The sequence below is a fragment of the Argopecten irradians genome, chromosome 1 (genome assembly GCF_041381155.1).
Source record: "Argopecten irradians isolate NY chromosome 1, Ai_NY, whole genome shotgun sequence".
Lineage (NCBI taxonomy): Eukaryota > Metazoa > Mollusca > Bivalvia > Pectinida > Pectinidae > Argopecten > Argopecten irradians.
This window is the reverse complement of record NC_091134.1, coordinates 40,301,559-40,323,802: the sequence shown is the minus strand read 5'-3', so window position 1 is coordinate 40,323,802 and position 22,244 is coordinate 40,301,559. Positions and strand designations below refer to the sequence as shown.

The window sequence follows — 22,244 nt, the reverse complement described above, 5'->3', positions numbered from 1 at the left end:
AATGAAGAAACCACTGAAGATACCACTGACGATATCACTAAAGATACCACTGAAGATAACACTGAAGATACCACTGAAGATAACACTGAAGATACCACTGAAGATAACACTGACGATAGCACTGATGATACCACTGAAGATACCACTGAAGATAACACTAACGATACCACTGAATATACCACTGAAGATACCATTGAAGATACCACTGACGATACCACTGGAAATACCACTGAAGATACCACTGAAGATACCACTGGAAATACCACTGAAGATACCACTGAAGATACCACTGAAGATACCACTGACGATAACACTGACGATAACACTGAAGATACCACTGAAGATACCACTGACGATACCACTGGAAATACCACTGAAGATACCACTGAAGATACCACTGGAAATACCACTGAAGATACCACTGAAGATACCACTGACGATAACATTGAAGATAACACTGAAGATACCACTGACGATACCACTGAAGATACCACTGATGATACCACTGAAGATACCACTGAAGATAACACTGAAGATAACATTGAAGATAACACTGAAGATACCACTGAAGATTTTCTGTTAATAGGACAAATTACACATCATGATCTAGCTGTTTTAAGATGCTTCCTTCAAATTATTCATTCACCTCTAGCCTGAAGACACATTTGAGCCCTTCTGCTCCAAAGGCTGGAACAATCCATTATGAATTTTCAGGGATGAATGAGCGATTTTTTTAAGTTTGACTGTTGGACAACAATTGTCCTGCAATGGTCATTAAGTGTTAAATACGCTAATGTGTCAGGGTGGTATATTTGACTCCAATTTTAGCCTAGATGAACTTTTGGATTCAGTATGAAGTTCAAAGGGCACAAAGTGAAAGGAAGAAACTAGACCAAGACAATGTTTGGCGGATGGACTGAGACAGAGAAAAGTATAACACAGTAATACACACAGAATCAATATCATATTGTAATTTGAAGTCACACCTGACTTTGGATATTATTAAACTGAGGGAATTCGAAGTTTATAAGAAAGTGGTTGTTTAAAATTTCTTAATGCTATTTTTATAAACAGGTGTATCTGTCACAGTTTTAATGTTACAACTTACATAAACATAACAGTTACAGAGTCTTCCAATCACCAATAATGATCATATTAAAATCATTGTGAATGGAATTTGAGAGTAAGGAGTAAAATGAGTTTAAAGCTTTAATTTTCTTTGGTTTAAAATAATGGTTTTTCCTGCTGAACATCTGTACAATATTGCTTTGTCCTTTTCGAACTCTTTATTTGGCGACAATTGAAAATCAAACTTCTGGAGAAAAAAGATGTTCAAACCTACAGTCATTATATCCCTCGTGGAGACTCAGGTGTTGCACTCAGTAGTAGAATGTTACTAAAAGAATGGCAGCCATAGTCCAAAAACAATCTACAACAACTTAAGAAATAAAGAAAATTTCAAGATCGGGTGCTAAATCACATCTCATACAGATTATTACTCAAGATTGGTGATCAATCTGAGTTCACTCCAGAATACAATTTACTATAAACATTGGAGCTCCTAGATATATATACATTATTCTATTGTTCTGCCGTAATCCTTTTCTCCATGAAATGTCTGGTCACCATGGCAACCAAATATCCCAGGATACATGCTTGTACAATGTCTGCACTTCCTGTGTAGACGATCTACAATGAATAGTCTAAAGTGATGGCAGATTCACTTTTATGGCAATTGATTATGAATAATAATTTGGGCATCATAGACTGTATTACCAACTTAACATATGGTATTATCTCATAGTAGTTCTCAATGACAGTGAAAAGCAACTTATTATCCATGGTAATTTCAGTGGATCTTACACCACATTATATATAACCATTGTCTATATCAACTCACTGTGTAGCATACAGTTGGAGCTGCCGTTTAGTACTCTTAGTGACATAAAACATTTCATCTATTGACCTTTCGTATATATTCAATTATGAAACTGAATTAACTTCCACAAATGCAGCAAAATATGTTGTTCAAGAAACAACGCTGGTGCAAGGTTTCCACTGCAACTAGGCCATGCACCATGAGTAATTCATTTGCAACTTTAATGTCTGTTAATATTTCAAATTATTATCAAATATAATTATGTCAACCAATAGAATCAGTTAATTCAATAAAGAAATGTCTGTGAGACAACATCAATAAATCTGCAGATGAAATCAAGATCAAGATAAGATGGGATAGGACTCACAAAGTGTGTGTGGGGGAGGGGGGGTGGGGAGTGAGAAAGTTTGACTTTAGACAGGGCAAGATGTGACCGGATGATGTATATCCAACTCTATTTCATATAACAATAACTATGGCATCTATTGTCATCAAGAACCCTGGTATATACCAATGTCATTGAAATCAGACAATTATTGAATTTTGACACCTTCTGGATGCACAGAGACCATCTTTTTCAGGATTTTTTTTTTCAAACCATTGCTGTACATCTCTGGCTGATATAGGTAGGTTTCTGGATTATAGAGATTTCAATTACCGTACTATTAAATCCAGAAAGAAAATGACAAACAATCAATGAATTCAGAATAGACAAGGATCCAAATTAGACACGATCCAGTTTTCACTGGTTACCATGTATTTCTACTGTAATTCCAATAACACATATTATTGTAAAAATACTTTAACAATTCAAAATAGATAATATATTTATATCAGTTGATAAACATTTTATTACTGGTAATAAGTTAGTAACATGGCGCATCACATCTAGAAACTGAAGGTCTTTCCTTATAATCTTCCCTGATCATTGTGGTATCGGCTATTGTTTTTATTGACAACTTTTATTGGAGATAACTAATAGGGGATCTTCATAACTATGCGCAGCAAATTGTCTCACAAATATTGCCAATTTTACATGGTATGGTCAATAAGCTGTGATCAATCCTCTAATGTTTGAAACTCTATAAGAGACAATAAAATTTTACTAAATTGCCCTAATTATAATCTAATTTCCTCCACCAGGATTTTCAAAGGTTATAGCTACAACCGAATCAGACAAACAATTCACATTACAACATGAGCGGGCTAATATTGAATTATTGATTATGATAGTTAAACCTTTCCATGTAAAGATTAACATTTGGAAACTTAAACCTTGCTCTTTTTCAGATTTTCATTGATCATCATCATCATCAACATCATCATATTGTTGAAGAATTTACGTGAGGCTATCTTTCTAAGGACCAAAATTTGAGCTTCTTATTTTACTTTAACTTAAAAATATGAAAAATAATTAATTGCATCCCGAAAAAATTCTGTGGCACTATATCCTATATGAAATGAAGTAATGATTGCGCATGCACCAAAGGCGAACTAAATTATTTTATGTTATTTTTTGTGCTAATTAGGCATATCTACACACAATTAAACGCCAATTATTGTTCAAATGATGAATATCATTTTTGCTCTGTCAGCGGTGGAGCATCTTTAAAGTAACTATAAACAAAATATGTCCAAAGTTAATTTTTGATCCAGATGTAACAACAATGTATCCAAATTCATTTCTCTTTCAACAATTAACATTTCGCCATCTTTAAGAGCAAGGTGACAGTAAAATTTCAAAATATTATAATATTAATGATAAGTTACAACAAGTGGCAATCATAGATAATAATTCAAAGACTCTATCAATTAGTTATCAACCTTGACCTACCCCCAACCTTGTTTTAAATGTTCTGAATGGTAAAAGATATATATATGTCACCAGAATAATTCAATATCTACATTGCACATCTTAACAATATATAGGTTTCTCGATATATCTTCTGGTTACAGAACTTTCCATAATAGAATCAGAGCTGTCACCCCTTATATTCCTAATAGAACAACCCATATCAAATGAAGGAGCATCTCATTGTTGAGAAATGAGAGGGCAGAGTCGATATCTATTATTGTGGTAAATGAGTTGTTCTCTGTCTACTAGACCTACCGTAACAGAAACAGTTGGCGTGATGAAACAGTTAATTGAAAAGCTATCAGCTCTCATTTTGGACAAACTTTCTGAAAGTCTTGGATATACTCCTGGGTTTTGCATTGTTGTTCACCATCGATACCGTGTTGGATTTCTGTCAGTGACAGACGAGGCCAAGCCATATTATCAAGTGGTTCATATGATGTAGTCAATCTTCAGGGAACATTGTTTTCATTTGTTTTCTATTGCATAGATCGATATAGAAGGCCAAGCCAGTAAAATTGGTTGTTTATGGTACATTGAAGACACATCAACCATTTTACTGATTCAATGCAATGATATGATAAGGCAATGTAATAAAATTACAGAATAAGTTACATTAAAGTGCCTTGTAATTTATTTATTCTTTAATTTTATCACAACTTTGTACAAACAAGAGGCCCATAGGGCCTATATCGCTCACCTGGTTTGTAATGCTAATTAAATACAAAATCTGTTCCCCTTCCCCAGAGGATGTTTGTGGCCAAATTTGGTTGTAACCTATGCAAAACTCTATGACCGTTACCAATTTAAAGGATTTACTTCTATTTTCCCTATTGGACCCCGCCCCCTCCTGCATCCAGGGGGTCAGAGCCAAAATTTATACAAACTTTGTTCCTTCCCCCATGGATGTATTTGGCCAAATTTGGTTATAATCTATGTAGAACTCTCTGACTAGTAGCGATTTAAAGGATTTACCTCTATTTCCCCTATTAGGCCCCGCCCCTCCTGCCCCCAGGGGGTTGGAGCAAAAAGTTATACACCCCTTCCCCCAAAGATGTTTGTGGCCAAATTTGGTTGTAATCCATGCAAAACTCTATGACCAGTACCAATTTAAAGGATTTACCTCTATTTCCCCTATTGGGCCCCACCCCTCCTGTCTCCAGGGGGTCAGAGCCAAAAGTTATACATCCTCTGTTCCCCTTCCCCCAAGGATGTTTGTGGCCAAATTTGGTTGTAATCCATGCAAAACTCTATGACCAGTACCAATTTAAAGGATTTACCTCTATTTTCCCTATTGGACCCCGCCCCTCCTGCCTCCAGGGGGTCAGAGCCAAAATTTATACAAACTTTGTTCCTTCCCCTATGGATGTATCTGGCCGAATTTGGTTATAATCCATGTAGAACTCTCTGACTAGTAGCGATTTAAAGGATTTACCTCTATTTCCCCTATTGGGCCCCGCCCCTCCTGCCCCTAGGGGGTCGGAGCAAAAGGTTATACATCCTCTGTTCCCCTTCCCCCAAGGATATTTGTGGCCAAATTTGGTTAAAATCCATGTTGAACTCTATGACTAATAGCGATTTAAAGGATTTACCTCTGTTTCCCCTATTGGGCCCCGCCCCTCCTGTCCCCTGGGGGTCAGAGGCAAAATTTCTACAAAATCTGTTCCCCTTCCCCCAAGGATGTATCTGGCCAAATTTGGTTAGAATCAATGCAGAAATCTATGACTAGTAGCGATTTGAAGAATTTACCTCTATTTCCCCTATTGGGCCCCGCCCCTCCTGCCCCCAGGGGGTTGGAGCAAAAAGTTATACACCCCTTCCCCCAAAGATGTTTGTGGCCAAATTTGGTTGTAATCCATGCAAAACTCTATGACCAGTACCAATTTAAAGGATTTACCTCTATTTTCCCTATTGGGCCCCACCCCTCCTGTCTCCAGGGGGTCAGAGCCAAAAGTTATACATCCTCTATTCCCCTTCCCCCAAGGATGTTTGTGGCCAAATTTGGTTGTAATCCATGCAAAACTCTATGACCAGTACCAATTTAAAGGATTTACCTCTATTTTCCCTATTGGACCCCGCCCCTCCTGCCTCCAGGGGGTCAGAGCCAAAATTTATACAAACTTTGTTCCTTCCCCTATGGATGTATCTGGCCGAATTTGGTTATAATCCATGTAGAACTCTCTGACTAGTAGCGATTTAAAGGATTTACCTCTATTTCCCCTATTGGGCCCCGCCCCTCCTGCCCCTAGGGGGTCGGAGCGAAAGGTTATACATCCTCTGTTCCCCTTCCCCCAAGGATATTTGTGGCCAAATTTGGTTACAATCCATGTTGAACTCTATGACTAATAGCGATTTAAAGGATTTACCTCTGTTTCCCCTATTGGGCCCCGCCCCTCCTGTCCCCTGGGGGTCAGAGGCAAAATTTCTACAAAATCTGTTTCCCTTCCCCCAAGGATGTATCTGGCCAAATTTGGTTAGAATCAATGCAGAAATCTATGACTAGTAGCGATTTAAAGAATTTACCTCTGTTTCTCCTATTGGGCCACGCCCCTCCTGCCCCCGGGGGGTAAGAGCCAAAATTTATACAAACTCTGTTCCTCTTCCCCAAAGGATGTTTCGGGCCAAATTTGGTAAGAATCCATGCGGAACTCTATGACTAGTAGCGTTTTAAAGGAAATGTTGACGAAAGGACGGACAGACGATGGACGCCGTGCCATGACATAAGCTCACCGGCCCTCTGGGCCTGATGAGCTAAAAACAAGAGGCCCAACGAAAGGGCCTTAACAGTCATCTGACAACCTAAGTAACAGTAGAAAATTCATTAGATATTGTGGACATTGGAATAGGGAACAACCCAAAAAATAACAACACTTGGTCAAGACCATATCAGGATCATTTCAGGCAAGTCTCAGCATAATTGCACTGCTAGAACTTCAGAAGTTCAAAATCTGTTTTCAAGATGGCGGCTCTGGCTGCCATCTTGGATTATGGATCAACCCGAAAAATAATAACACTTGGACTGGACCATGTCAGGATCATTTCATGCAAGTTTCCGCCAAATCGCAATGGTAGAACTTAAAAAGAAGTTCAAAATGTGTTTTCAAGATGGCAGCTGTGGTGGCAATCTTAGATTTCGGTTCAACCCGAAAATTAACAACACTTTGTTGGGACCATGCAAGGATCATTTCATGCAAGTTTCACCCAAATCGCACCGCCAGAACAAGAGAAGAAGTTCAAAATGTGTTTTCAAGATGGCGGCTGTGGCAGACATCTTTAATTAAGGATCAAATTGAAGAAATAACAACAGTTTGTTGGGACATTTCATTCAAGTCTCAGCTATAATTCGTATTGGTAGAACTTGATAAGAAGCTCAACGACAGATGGTGCAAGGTGCACATTGACAACGACGGACGAAACATGATGTCCCTTCAAGTCAGATGACCTAATAAATACCATATATGATATTGTTTATGATTAATTCTATCTATAATATAAAAAAAAATTGTTTGCAAACTTACGCCATACTTCAAATGGAGTCAGCCTGATGTGACAGCTAGGTATATTAATAATCAGCTATCAGTTAAAACTTTTGCTTTAATAATGACAATGATTCATAACATAAGTTCATTAACAACAGAAGAACCAAGTTCAAATTGTAGCAATCAAGTGTGTTAGGTATCATTATTTTTCAAAAAAGATTTAAATGCGTTGAATTAAGAAGAATCAGATGCCTAACACCAACTTATCCCAGTTGTATAACATTGTCTGTATTATTTGGGTATGACCCCTGTTATAAGAGTACTATTGGATTTCAGTAACAGTAGCCATAACTGGACTTTATGTCAGGCCATATGTCCAGTATGTAATATTCACTAAGGGACTACAAGGTACAAGACCGATCCAACATTTTACTGGCTCATTTGGCAATGAGATGAAGGGGCACTCCTATATTGTACAATAAGTGTGCCATTCAGTAAGCTGTATAGATTTGGTCATTCTGAATGAAAATTTCGGCCTTCAATGATATCACGAGAGATTTATGGCGAAGGTTTCTGACATTATACTATAATCCTAAAGCTCTAAATTGGAACTTTAGGTTTTGCCAAATTGACAGATTGCCAGTTGTTTATCAAACTGTCCAGGAACTGCACATTACATTTTGTATTGTGTATTGCTACAGCATTTGTTCCAACATTGCATAGGTACACATGCGTTTGCGAGCACGTGGCATGTCCATCGCGGTCAACACTGGCTGTATAGCAGTAATTTTATCCCTAGGAAGTTGACTTTCCTCCATCATTGGAAACTGTCATACCCCCACTAGTGCCCATGGCTGCAGGGCTAGCTGTAGGGTGATGCTTTTCATTGATGAACTCTTGCTTTTATAATTTTCTCTATTATGAAAGGTTTAACAATACAGTAAAGATCCCATCAGTTGGTCTTTGGCCTTAATTAAAACTATATAACAATACAGAAAAGTGCTACAATATAGTAAAGATCCCACCAGTTGGTCTTTGGCCTTAATTAAAACTATATAACAATACAGAAAGGTGCTACAATACAGTAAAGGTACCACAAGCTGGTCTTTGGCCTACAGTATAAAGATACCACAAGTTGGTCTTTGGCCTACAGTATAAAGATACCACAAGTTGGTTTTTGGCCGGTAGTAAAACTTGACAACAATGCAGAAAGTTCCTACAATATAGTAAATATAATACATGTTGATCTTTGGCCTACAGTAAAACTGTAAGTAACCACAATGTACATTACATTATCAGAAGTTGATCTTTAGCCTATCGTAAATCTCTGTAACCAGTAGCAAGGATGCTTGTTGGATGTATTGTGGTGTTCGACAGAATGATAGACAGGGCCCCAGGTTTTTGGAAGAGTACAGAAATTAAATTTGACAGGCTATAGAGCTCCTTATACTGGAAAACCAATAATACAGATAGGCAGTTTTTGGATGCAACAATTTATAAAAAGCTTATGCACAATGTTATATCATAAGTCATGTTTATAGTAAAAGCACGCACGGCACTGCATTAATGACTGGTGCAACTCCATTATACTATTGTAGATACACAAACATGAAGTGGGGTAGATCAGGATCTACATTTAAAATAAACAGGCTTGTGTTTTTATCATGAGACTGATCACATTTCCCTCCAAGGTCAACAGAAGTACAATATATCTGTATCAGTTATCGCCTGCTCCAGCTTCTATATCATAAATCTTGACCTTGAACTGATCCTAAACTGACCAAGATTTCAAAACAAATACAGACAGATATTCCACTTGAATTGACTGAATCTTTTATAACAGGTATCAAAATAAATTCAAATGTGAGGTTTTGGCAAATGATGTTAATGTGATATAATCTAATATGAGTTTAGACTTATTAATTTTTTCCCCAGCAAATTCCACAATGGAAAATCCAATTACCAACAATAACTTGACAGAATTACAGAGTAAATCTCCACCATGGTTTAAGGTGCTCCAATATAATTATCATACATGTATCTAGCCTTTCACCTTTGGGTTTTGAGTTCAAGTGTCCCAAGCTAGGCTGCAGTAGCCAAGTACTGACTGATGTAGGTTGCTGGCTTTTCAACAGTTACTTTGACTTTCCTCCATCTGACCTCAACCTGGCACATATCCTTCTGTTTATAGGACTTAAACAAAAACAAACAAATAAATCATACTTCAAATAGAAATGCACTTACCGATGCCTTTAAATAAACAGAGGAAGAGTTTCTCAGACCTAAGACAAAGTGACTGACCCTGACAGCAATCTGAACTATTGAAACAGTCTACCTGATATTTAAAGGTTACCAAAATCAAACTTTCTCTACAAAGGTCAGATTTCTATAATAGTGAGGGCACGACAGTTACCTTGACCTTTTACACTCCATTGCGACAACACACTCAACTACGTCATATAGAGTTGAAAGACCACATTGAAGCTTTAACCTAAATATTATTCAGAACATCAAATTCTGAATTTTAATGAATCAGCTATGCAGCATGAAAATACATACAGAAGCAACATGAGGTATTTCAAATAGTATAAGATATCTCTGATAGTCTTTTTTGAATTAGGACATACCTTTTTACAATTCTTAATTAACGTAAACAAAGACAACAATAAGTACCTACTTCAGCAACAACAAGTGCACACGTACAGAGGATCAAACTGTCAATAACGATCACCGTTAAACACTCAGAAAATGCCTGATTATGTAGTAAACTACCCAACGGTACTTGACAATGCCAATATTGATACCGGTGCAATGTGTGAGAATGCTTGAGTGTCAGCAACAACGACAGCGTACTAAGCTTACCTGTGAAGATCTGTTCGCAGTGAAGGAGAGCAGCACTCCGAAGCTGCCGCAACACATGTAACAGGGTCCACTGATCTGTAATGACGATCAAACTAACAAACACTCGCCACACATAACAAATCACATCTTCATCTTGGCTTCCACAGAATCTCTCTATAATCAGAAAGTGACAATATCCTTGTCTACAGACCATGCAGCTTGATATCATACGGAGCACTGGTACGTTCTGTTGGCTGAAGCTATTAGAGCCATTGAGTACCATGAGCTGTTTCCTCAACTTGATATTTGCCAGTTTTAGACTCTCGCATGTCACAGCAGAAGTTTCTCAGGTCTGAAGGTAAAATTTTGCAGCAAAACATCCAGCGTATAAAAAACCCAACAAAGTGTGTATTTGGTTTTATGTCATTTTCGTTAAACACTGCGTACTAGTGAGCCGACACAGACCAGTTTGCCGTTCCATATTGATTACTAGTACTATATAAACCCGAGCACATGCACACGGCCCTCACTTATTCAGCTAGGGGTAATGAGAAATTTTTTTGCTTATTTTGAATTTTCACTTCCATTTGTTGGTGAATTTGAATATTGACTTTGTTTGAAATTCAGTTACAGGGTGCAGGTCTTCTATAGATTTTTAAAACTCCCTAATATATTTAAGTTTCTAAATATACACCTATGCATGTTGATGCTGGAGTTATATCACTCAAGCAAAACATTTTTCTATTAAGACATTCTATGGGTATATTTGCAGGTAAAGTGGAGAACCATTTATAACATTGACAAACAGCTTAATTCAGGTGTTCAGTCAAACCTGCATTAGCGACCACCTCTGCATTAAGACGACCTGCTTAATAAGACCATTTTCTCAGGGTCCTTAAAGGTCAATTTCAACACTATTTTACCTGTGTATATAGACCACCTGGCCATTAAGACTGATTTTTCTCACATAGCTAGCCATGTAAGATAGAGTTGTCCCATGAAAGACAGCTATGTAAGATAAATCTATCTTACATAGCTGTGACGTCACAATTGCCAAACAATCAGATGACGTCATATCAGCCAAAGTTGACGTCATTTTTCTTCTATTTCGATTGATTTGCCGGATTTATTTACCATTTCATTTGTTTAATTTGCATTTCAAACCGTTTTACCTAAGATTTCTTGTTTATATTTATTAATATAAACTAAACTTTGATGAGCTCTTTCGAATGGCGTTCTTATTTTTAAAATCGATCAATCAAAATGGCTGCCTCACCTTTCGTGCAAGTAACTCGACAAGCAATGTGAGAAAATAACTCTTTCATATGTACATATGTAGGATAGAACTATTCCACCCGAGGGTACAGAATTTTGGGTCAGAAACCTCGGCAAGCCTCGGTTCTGACCCCAAAATTCTGTACCCTCGGGTGGAATAGCTCTATCCTACATATGTACATATGAAAGAGTCATATAATCTCTTGGTTCCTTTGATGGCTTTATAGACAGGTTTAACAGTATTCATTATTACTATAATGCTTTTAATAATCAATTTGAGAGTAATTTCTGTAATTATCAAAATTATACTTTAATCTAATTTATTTTTCATTAGGTCTTTCAGAAAGTGAGAATATTTTCCAGTGTGACCCTCATGCAGTAATAAAGATATTAGCAAAAATAGCCTATGACAACTTGACAATACAGTTTAAATACCAATAATCAGATTACTGTTATGAAAACAAATTGGTACTATCACAAAAAACACATTTCGTCGCTGCAGTTAATGGCAAGGTTTATCCTTTTAATATTTTTCTGTCCAAGATCTGTCGCACCGTAATCAATATTTGTTACTGAATTTCACTTGGAGTCCTACCTTGCATATAGTGTTACAGTTACCTTGTGATTCTCCAGGAAATAGTCCCTCTCCTGTCTACAATCCAAATTACAAGACCAGAACATTTTATCCAGTGTGACCCTCATGCAGTAATAAAGATATTAGCAAAAATAGCCTATGACAACTTGACAATACAGTTTAAATACCAATAATCAGATTACTGTTATGAAAACAAATTGGTACTATCACAAAAAACACATTTCGTCGCTGTAGTTAATGGCAAGGTTTATCCTTTTAATATTTTTCTGTCCAAGATCTGTCGCACCGTAATCAATATTTGTTACTGAATTTCACTTGGAGTCCTACCTTGTATATAGTGTTACAGTTACCTTGTGATTCTCCAGGAAATAGTCTCTCTCCTGTCTACAATCCAAATTACAAGACCAGAACATTTTATCTTATTTCTCCCAACACACAGATGGTTTGATTGTTGTTTGATGTCTTTTTAACAGCTAGACTCACTTATAATAATGTGTCAGGTTTAAAAAGTAAAGCGGAGTACTCAGAGAAAAACCACCAACCTATGGTCAGAACCCAACTAGATTTTGAATTTGATTATAATTATCCAGACGTAGAAGATAAGTGATAATCTGTTTGACACCTAATCACTTCACCACTACAATCTCTCTGTCAGACAGAACATGTTGTCATCTTCAACCTCAGACATTAACTTTTTGGGGAAAAAAACACCAGTCTCTGTACGAATGAAAATGAGGCCCTTGGCAGGAATTTAGGGGCCCAAAATCATGCCAAGGACACCCATCTAATTTTAAAGCTGACAATAAGTTTATTTGTCTAAAGAGAATACAGTTCAAATGTAAGTTCATTAACCAAACTGATATATGTAATAAATGATAGTCTTGCAGCAAAAATCATCAAAAATATTATTAAAACAAGCAAACAAATATTTTACTAGGTATAACTGCTAGAACTGTTTTCCAGGTCAATTTTTACATCCAACCCTCACTACATTTTGTAAATAAGGGGCATAACTCATAACTCTGAAAAACATGAATGTATCTTAATTGTTCCAATATATACATTACACACATCTATATGCAGTCTAAGGATTATTGCCACAAAGGTCTGTTACAATCTCTCCAGTACAACTTTATAATTGCGATCACGACCTCCTCAGTCATTATTTGCCATGATTGGTTTGCTTGCTGTGAATATTAACCACTTGGTTTCCAAGGTTACCTCGATATAACAATGACTGTTTGAGATAACTGGTTGAATACCATCTCTATCAACATATGAAATATTTAGATAAATGTTTGAATTATGCCCAGGCATTTTTTTTTACTTTCTACAGACTTCCATTAGGAAGTTAACAAATTTTGACTCATGATATATCTTTTCAGTATGAACATAACCACTTCAGCAACATATCTATACACTGTCTATAGAAGAAATAGATTAAACAAGAGTTGAGAATATCTTCTTCATGAGTCTTTTAATCAAATGCATTTTTAATTGTATCACTGTATGCCTCAAGTCAGGAGTATCTCAAATTAACCACAGAGTATTCTTCCCTGGATCCAAGTACCAGTATCTCTTAGGGAACCAAATGGAACTCCTTGGATGTAAAACTCCTCTAGATCAAGATATCCCTAGATTACAGAGTAATCTCCCCCATATTCAAATGTCTACACCTATTGCACTTGCCTATGAAGTATCATTTGTAACCTTATCTATGTCTATCACATGTCCATGTTTAACAACAAAGTGTTCATGTACGGTTTTCAAACCAATAAGTGCCCCTCCCCCTTTTGTGAGACCTCAATTTCAATTTCCCAGGCATAGAAATAAAGACCAAAACTACACAAAACTGTATAGATTTGAAATAATTTTGTCTTATTAGCACCTTTTCACAATTTTTTAAACGCCCTGGGCACTTATGGGTCTAAGAAATACTTATCCAGTGGATGTTCTGTGCATCAGTTTTCTGAGTTTATGAATGGCTAGCAGACATTTTACCGTTACAAGTACCATTTTGCCTATTTTATAACACCCTGCAGATCTACCTTTACGTGGGTCGATGTCTGACATAGCAGTCAATATCTGATTGTCGTAGACTAGCGCTAATCACACCGGCCGGGGCGCAGATCGTGATGTCATCCACGCCCATACATATGTATATTTAGAACAACTAAACATGCTGAATTGTAAATTTTAACAATGCATTGTAGTAGCTGCCACTCTGATTGCTATCCTGGGTGTAGTCCTCTGCTGAAGACACTTCCAGAGGCAATAGATCGGAGATAAATATCCTAATTTAAAAACTTACCATTGAGCTGCTGATCAATTAGGCTGAGGATCTTCCCATCAGCGTCCGTCTGCTCATATGGGGTATTGACAAGTCACATGATTCCAGCAGAGATTCAACGAAAATCCTGCCTGAAATGAATGAAAAATACATGCATCACACCATGTTGTCTCGCTTCAGATCGGATAAAATTATCTTTAACTTCATTTTGGTTGGGGTTTTTTTTCATTTCAATTTGCATCAAGTGTAGCATACAACCCGAATTGCAATGTTTTGTGAAAGTTTTTTTGTGAATTTTCTGAATTGAGTGCAAATGGAGGCTGTTTTAGTTACATATTTGTTTGCAGTTGATCCTAATGATTTCAGTTTTGATTGCCAAAGGTTATCATTTAAGATTGTTCATGGTCTTTGAGCACTGAAGATGCTATCAAAAATTCATCCAATTGAAAACTGACTCTTTTGATACAATATGCATTCCTGCTATATTCTGATTGGCTTAAACTTGAAAGCTTGTATTAAAAATAATTTTTACTTGTATACTGTTTTAGCTTAAATAAACTTTATCGTAGCTAACTAGTTAAACTTGAATTGGTTCAAGCTTAGAATTGTAATGGTCACATATAGAATGCCTTATTAATTTGCTACCCATAATGCATGCATAGTTCAAATATCTACAGAAAAAATGTAGCGACCAGACCAGGGTTCGAACCCAGGACCTCCGAACACAAGCCAAACGTTCTTCCAAACGAGCTACCTGGTCACTGATGATCGACCCAGTCCAATTCTGCTACATTCCTCCCTCCTTTCTCTAAGTCTTTGCCCCCGATGATACATCAGCTCACAAGTTTGCATTTCCCCAGCTAAACATACTCCTAATGCTTGCATCAGAGGCTGGCAAGCTCACCAATTTTGCCATAGGGACCTCCAAACACTAGCTGAATGCTCTACCGACTGAGCTTACCTGGTCACTCAGGTGATCACCCAGTCCAATTCTACTACACATGTTCAAATTTAAGAATTAAAATGTCAATCACATGACATATTATAACGTCATCATGACATCATTTCTAATAGGAAATAAAGCTGCATATTTTAGTACAACACGTAGGTATAAAATAACTTGTAGTTAAGAGTACAAAGTCATTTTAATTCTCAGATAATAATTCAGATATTGAGCTTTATATTTTACAATCATTATTACTCAAATACAGGCTTTAAATGGAGTTGAGGTTTTAAGAGGAAAGTAAAAGTACTAATATAGATAACATAATATTCTTGCCTGTCAATAAGACAACACATCTTATACAGACAATACATAAGTAAGGAGGGTCAACTAATCATAGTGCGACTGAACCAAAGGTCAAAATGAGAAATTCTCAAGGTCACCTGTTTATGCCAATACATCCACAGCTAATGGCAAGCCTAGACATGCTCTGTCATTATATCATTACAGATATTCTGAGACGCGGCTGCACACGATCCGTGTAGACAAACTATCCATTTGTAACATAATTATTGGCTTGTGTATGATCCAATAGGGCCAACAGAGGACAATTACTCTTATATCACTATAAGACAAAGTACACAAAAATTATTTCAATGCTTGTCTAAGACCATCAACTAGACATTCAGTTAATAATTCAAAATTATAGTATATTTCCGCACCACTGGTACCAGTATTTTGAATAGGACAGTCAGCTTATTCCCCGCGGTTGTCAAGTGGTTAAGGTACCAAGTATTCCGTATTTGCATATAACAGAGTTATCTGCCCTTGCAGGTAGGTATTGATTGTGACGTCATGTGTTTGCGAGCATAATATCATACTTTGCAGAGAAAACGATGTGAATTTCGCTAACAAAATCATGACATCGTTTTCCATGAAGATATTATAGACAGATATACAAATGATGTATAAGTAATCAATCCTACATACACTAAACCAGAATGAGACTGATCTGACCAATGATGACCCTTTAATTAAATTCTATGATTACCAAGAAACCATTAAGTTTATCTTGTCTAGTAAATCCTCTCTGTTATTACATTAGAGAATTATTAGGGCTTTTACTAGTAATCGTTGAAGTAGTCTTGTTGACCGAGCCAAAGAGCGGCCAGAAAATGCCACACAATTTGTCGTAGCCATGATGTCCACTATTGTGTTAAAACCAGTTATTGAAAGATAAATGCTTCTATTGATAATGCATGAAGTCCATTCTGTTGGAGACAAGGGGCTAACGAGACACCAGGCTGAAGTATTGACGGTAACACATTAAAGGTTTCACTTACAAATGACATAACACAGATCATATACAGCCTACTCAGTATGGACAAGTTACACTACAGACATTGGTTTCTATATATCATACATACCAGTATCCCGAAGCAACATACCCAGCTGCTATTATTACATACTCCTCAGAGATTGCTGAAATGTCCATACATTTTCTAACATTTAAAGCTCTTTTTTAGATTTAAAAGATCTCTTTGAATTTAAAGCAGACTTTTTTATGCTAATATCAAAGTTACGTAAGTTTTACATTGTTTAATTTTGTCTTTATCATTCTCTAAAAGCTTGGATTATTAGAGAGTACATGTTCTCAGAAAGCTGGAGATTCCAGAGAAAACTAATCAACCTACATAAACTAGCTGTCTGTCAGTCTTGACCTTGTGCCTCAGAGGTCAAGGACAAGCGAGAGAATATCAGACTGACCTTCAATTACTGCAGACCTTTTCAGACAGGATAAAATTTGTCTTACATTAGCAGTATTTGGGACACTCTAACTGCACCATAATTTCATTTTTTTTCTGATTTCAGTACACATGTTTACAATTTTCCTTTACCTGCTAAGCACCAAATACAAATGTACATTTGAACTTTTACTACAGCTAAATAGACCTCCTGGAATAGAGTCATGCTATTCTAGGAGACTGTCCTAATTTCAATCGTATGATACTTTCCTATTTCTTACCATTAGCTAGATATAGAAGCCTAAATGTTACACTAGTGAACTTTTCATTGATAGCAGATCTAGATTCAAGGTTTTCTCTAAAGCCCAAATTAGATTATGGGGAGTTCAAGGCTTCAATTTTCTAGAAGTTTGTTATTTGGTAATATGTTAAATGCAATAAGCTATACTATTCCTTGAAATGCACCATTTGTATACAATATCTTTCTTTCCACCATTTAATGTAAAAACCGTTTGAATTACCTTCAATTTGATACAGTCATAGTCATTGGGTCTTTAATAACCAGCATCAGATGGTCATAGCCAAGGATTTTTTTTTCAAGGTCAAAACCCTTTATGCATTGCAGTCTCAATCTCTTTTAATAATCTGTATAGGTATGCAGACATCATTATCGAAAAGAGAATGTATCTGACCAAACAATTCTAAAATGATAGCTTACTTTATAGTTTTCAGTAAATGTTGGGGAAATAGGTGAACAAATAACCATCTGTCCTGCAAGACATCAGCTTATAATGGATACAATGGTGACATAATTCTGGGAGTAAAACAGATTAGATGGTCGTCAACTCTACAAATGTTCCTAGTTTCTCTTCCTGTTGATGTAATGTGCCTGTGTCGTGATGACAGTTCGTCAGATAGTAGTGTTCAAGGCTAAACGTAATGTATAAACAGAATTACATGGACAGGAAGCACAATAATGGACAACTGGGAACCAAGGAAACCATTTGGTAACATTGTTATGGTGGTAACAGAAAATATACAATTGAGTTCTGAATGCAAAGGTAAATCAAAATGACCTTTAGATAGTAGGAAAAACAATTTGTCTGTTTTAATTAGATGTTAATAACAGCTTGTTTTGAACATGGAGAATTGCTGGAGTTCCTTAAGAAAAGCCATCAACCTACAGTATGAGACTAGCAAATCCAAGTAACCCATGAAACTCCAAAGGTGAATGTCTAGTAGTAGAATGTCAGTATATCTGAACCAATTGATCACGCTGAATCATGTAGACTGTCACACAAAGAGCAAGAATGACCTTGAGATAAGATTAGTAAAAACAGAAAGAGAACACAATGTCATGGAGGACAATAGTAATCTGAAGGAAATGCTTTTGTTAAAGTAAATGTGTAATTAGCAAATTTTCTCAAAAACCGAAAGAGACTGAAATTACAAACTAAAAGTGCTGACGACTTAATCAATGGACCATTCCTTCTTTAAGTCATAACTTTGCTGTCCCTTCAGCTGGTATCCCGGTCTGTTTCAATGCGGAATGCATGGCCGGTTGTGGTCCTAAATCTACCAGCTTCCAACCGTACTACACAGAATCAATAGGTTTACCATTGGAGACCGAAACTTCCAAATTGATTTGCCCATTCATTGCCCGCGAGGCATCCCCTCTGTCAGAGCTATGGCTCCTCAACTGAAATACCTTCTTTATCTATTATCAGTTCTCTATGTCAGTTTTATGTAATACATTACACATATAATTATACCATTGTTTTTGCCATGGAAGGTGGTGACAAAAGGTGCGAAGTGCATTCTGGGTGGAGCTGGGGTGAGGTGGGGCACCTAGGAGGTTTTGAACCAATAATTTGAATCTCCACCTCGTAGGCAAGGATATGGAAATGGCTAAATTGACCCCTTAAAGGCTCTGTCTCTCAGGCCGTGACATTTGTACAATTTTGAATCCCCATCCTATAATGATGCTACCAATGCATTTTCGAGTCACCAAACTAATAGGATACAAAAACCAGTCTTTGTTAAATAATTCAACCAACTGTTAAGGACAAGAAGTTGATTGTTGACAGACGGATGGACACAGCTGTCAGCCTGGCATCGCAATTAAGCTCACCTTGGTCTGTTGGAAAAACCAGAATCTCAATTAACATAAGATGACATTGTTGTTTCAAAAGTACAGTTCCCTCAATCTACCAAAGCTATGGTTGTTCAGATTGTCTCTGAAACTCCATTTTAATCCACTTTCCCATTAGAGAAATCTTGCCCCTGCCTGCACCCCTCCCCACAATGAAAGTCTGTGTTTGGCTGTCTGCTGCCCTGCCTGCACCCCTCTCCACAATGACAGTCCGTGTTTGGCTGTCTGTTGCCCTGCCTACCCCCCTCCCCACAATGACAGTCTGTGTTTGGCTGTCTGCTGCCCTGCCTGCACCCCTCCCCACAATGACAGTCTGTGTTTGGCTGTCTGTTGCCCTGCCTGTCCCCTCCCCACAATGACAGTCTGTGTTTGGCTGTCTGCTGCCCTGCCTGCACCCCTCCCCACAATGACAGTCTGTGTTTGGCTGACTGCTGCCCTGCCTGCACCCCTTCCCACAATAACAGTCCGTGTTTGGCTGTCTGTTGCCCTGCCTACCCCCCTCCCCACCATGACAGTCTGTGTTTGGCTGTCTGCTGCCCTGCCTGCACCCCTCCCCACAATGACAGTCTGTGTTTGGCTGTCTGCTGCCCTGCCTGCACCCCTCCCCACAATGACAGTCTGTGTTTGACTGTCTGCTGCCCTGCCTGCACCCCTCCCCACAATGACAGTCTGTGTTTGGCTGTCTGATGGATAGCTGTCTGATACTGATGTCTGTCCATTCCTGGAGACAGAATGACCTACATTCTCTTCCAATATGTTTCTCTGTGATAGAACAAAATTAGTGTTTGAAGGGTGACATATCCCTGGCCATTAAAGTACAATATGAGATATGAGGCTGTTTGAGTACGGGTACAATGACCATTTGCTTCAGCATAAAGTGCCTAAAAACATTAGTGTTGAGGATATAGAGTTGATTGACCTGCCTCGTTTCACTCTGAGCCAAGCCATGCAAGACAAGGTTTATTCCAGTGTTTATTACCGAACTGTTCGCCCTGGTCTATCACAGACGCTGTACGATCCGTATGATCGTGACCATCTCTATGCTTTGGATATCATAAGCCAAATGGCCACATAAATAAAAGCAGTACATATATCCCAAGATTTTAGATAAAATAAATCTGAAATCACTTTCATATTATGAGCAAGAGTGTGGGACTTTGTGACACCTGGTCATGCAAAACTGCTAAAATACATGAACTTTAATCAAATACCGCATAGAAAATAGGTCACACCCATAACAGATATAAGGTACAGAAACATTTTAAAAGTGGTCTAGTTGTAGGATACTTGGTTGGTACGGATACTAGTCCATATCTGACTCAGGAACATAGTCTTTATTTCCTCCAAAATATGAAGATTGTTTTAAAACAATACAAACATTTCAGATTAAGAGCTACAGAAAAGTGAACTATATACAAGACATCAGTGTATTAAATTATTGATCATATGATCATTGAAATTTGTACTTAATATATGCTTTTATATAAAAGTTGTAACATCACAGCGATGCTGTCTCTGTTCAAAATGACGAACTGTTCCCAGACAGCTTTATCGGTGTTATCCAGTTCCAAAAACGTCAAATAATTCTTTATTCGTAACATATTAATGACATTGTCAAATAGATGATTTCTCTTTCCAAATGACTTATTACATTGGATAAGGAAGTGCATGGTAATATTACTTCTTGTTGGCCACAAAATTTACATGTAACTATTTCATTTACATAGGTAAGCAACAGTTTGATCATTTCCATTAGTCTCCAGACATATTTTGGATGTACTTTCTTTTATTTCTTACCATTGTCCGACAGCCATTAACCAAATTTTGGAAGTGTCCCATCAAAAATTATTGCCGTTATTGACAGCTTTAAGCTTGTAAACTATTTTGATTGAGTAAAGCCAAATCTGAGACAAATGAGGATATGGGACAAGACAAAAGAGCCAGGGTCACATCAGGCAGGGACTGTCAAGGCAACACCAACAGCAAGATTCACATGGGAGAGAGTGTCAAGGCAACAGCCCAGGGACTGTTGTCAAGGGATGGCAACAACCAGGGTCACATGGGGATCAACGTCAAAGGATAGCAACAAGGGTCATATGGGGAAGATTGTTAAGGGATGGCAACAGTCCAGGGACTGTTGTCAAGGGAAGGCAACAGCCAATGAACAGCCCATGGACTGTTGTCAAGGGATGGCAACAGCCCAGGGATTGTTTTCAAGGGATGGCAACATCCAGGGTCAAATGGGGAATGACATCAAGGGATGGCAACAACCATGGTCATTTGGGAACGGATGTCAAGAAATGGCAACAACCAGCGACTTGTGTCAAGGAATGTCAACCAGCGACTGGTGTCAAGGAATGTCAACAGCCAGGATCACATGGAGAAGGTTGTTCAGGGATGGCAACAACCAGGGTCACATGGGAACTGGTGTCAAAGGATGGCAACAGCCAATATCACATGTGGAAGGGTGTCAATGGATGACAATAACCAGGGACACATTGGGAAGGGTGTAAAGGGATGGCAACAGCCAGGGTCACATAGGGATTGATATTAAGTGATGGTGATGGCTAGGGTCACATGGAGAAGGGTGTCAAGTATATCAACCTGAATCATTTGGAAGGGGTGACATGGAGACAATATGGTATCATTGTCAAATGATCATTGGTGCAAAAGTAACATCCACAGCCAAGGTAAACTGAAAATTGTTTATGATAAAGCACAGCTGGTTGCTTATATTCATTCAAGGATGTGCTTTCCTCATATGTCATGTATGTTAATTTCTGTGGAGACTGTGGTCACTTTAGTTAAAGTCTAAGTAAACAATATCATTTCTCTGTCTTTTGTGGGGACAAGGTCACTTTGGTAAAGTAAACAACAACGTTCTAGACACATGATGGAATATACCAAACCTTCTGTGGGGACAAGGTCACTTTGGTAAGGTAAACAACAACATTCTAGACACATGATGGAATATACCAAACCTTCTGTAGGGACAAGGTCACTTTGGTAAGGTAAACAACAACATTCTAGACACATGATGGAATATACCAAACCTTCTGTGGGGACAAGGTCACTTTGGTAAGGTAAACAACAACATTCTAGACACATGATGGAATATACCAAACCTTCTGTAGGGACAAGGTCACTTTGGTAAAGTAAACAACAATGTTCTAGACATATGATGGTTTAT

The 22,244-nt window shown here is 37.7% G+C and overlaps 2 protein-coding genes across 2 annotated transcripts in view; one reads left to right on the top strand and one right to left on the bottom strand.

Annotated features, from left to right (window-relative positions):
• Positions 1 to 22,244, bottom strand: part of LOC138327732 (protein still life, isoform SIF type 1-like) — a 193,201-nt gene that overhangs the window by 149,572 nt on the left and 21,385 nt on the right. The window contains 1 exon segment of the mRNA XM_069274064.1: positions 14,236 to 14,345. The gene's annotated coding sequence lies outside the window, so the exon portion shown is untranslated.
• On the top strand, positions 2 to 583 carry LOC138325737 (uncharacterized). The gene has a single exon (XM_069271634.1). The coding sequence runs from the start codon at positions 2 to 4 to the stop codon at positions 581 to 583; it is 582 nt and encodes a 193-aa protein (XP_069127735.1).

Coding starts and splice junctions, on each gene's coding strand:
- LOC138325737 (XM_069271634.1), top strand. CDS start 2: ATGAAGAAACCACTGAAGATACCACTGACGATATCACTAAAGATACCA.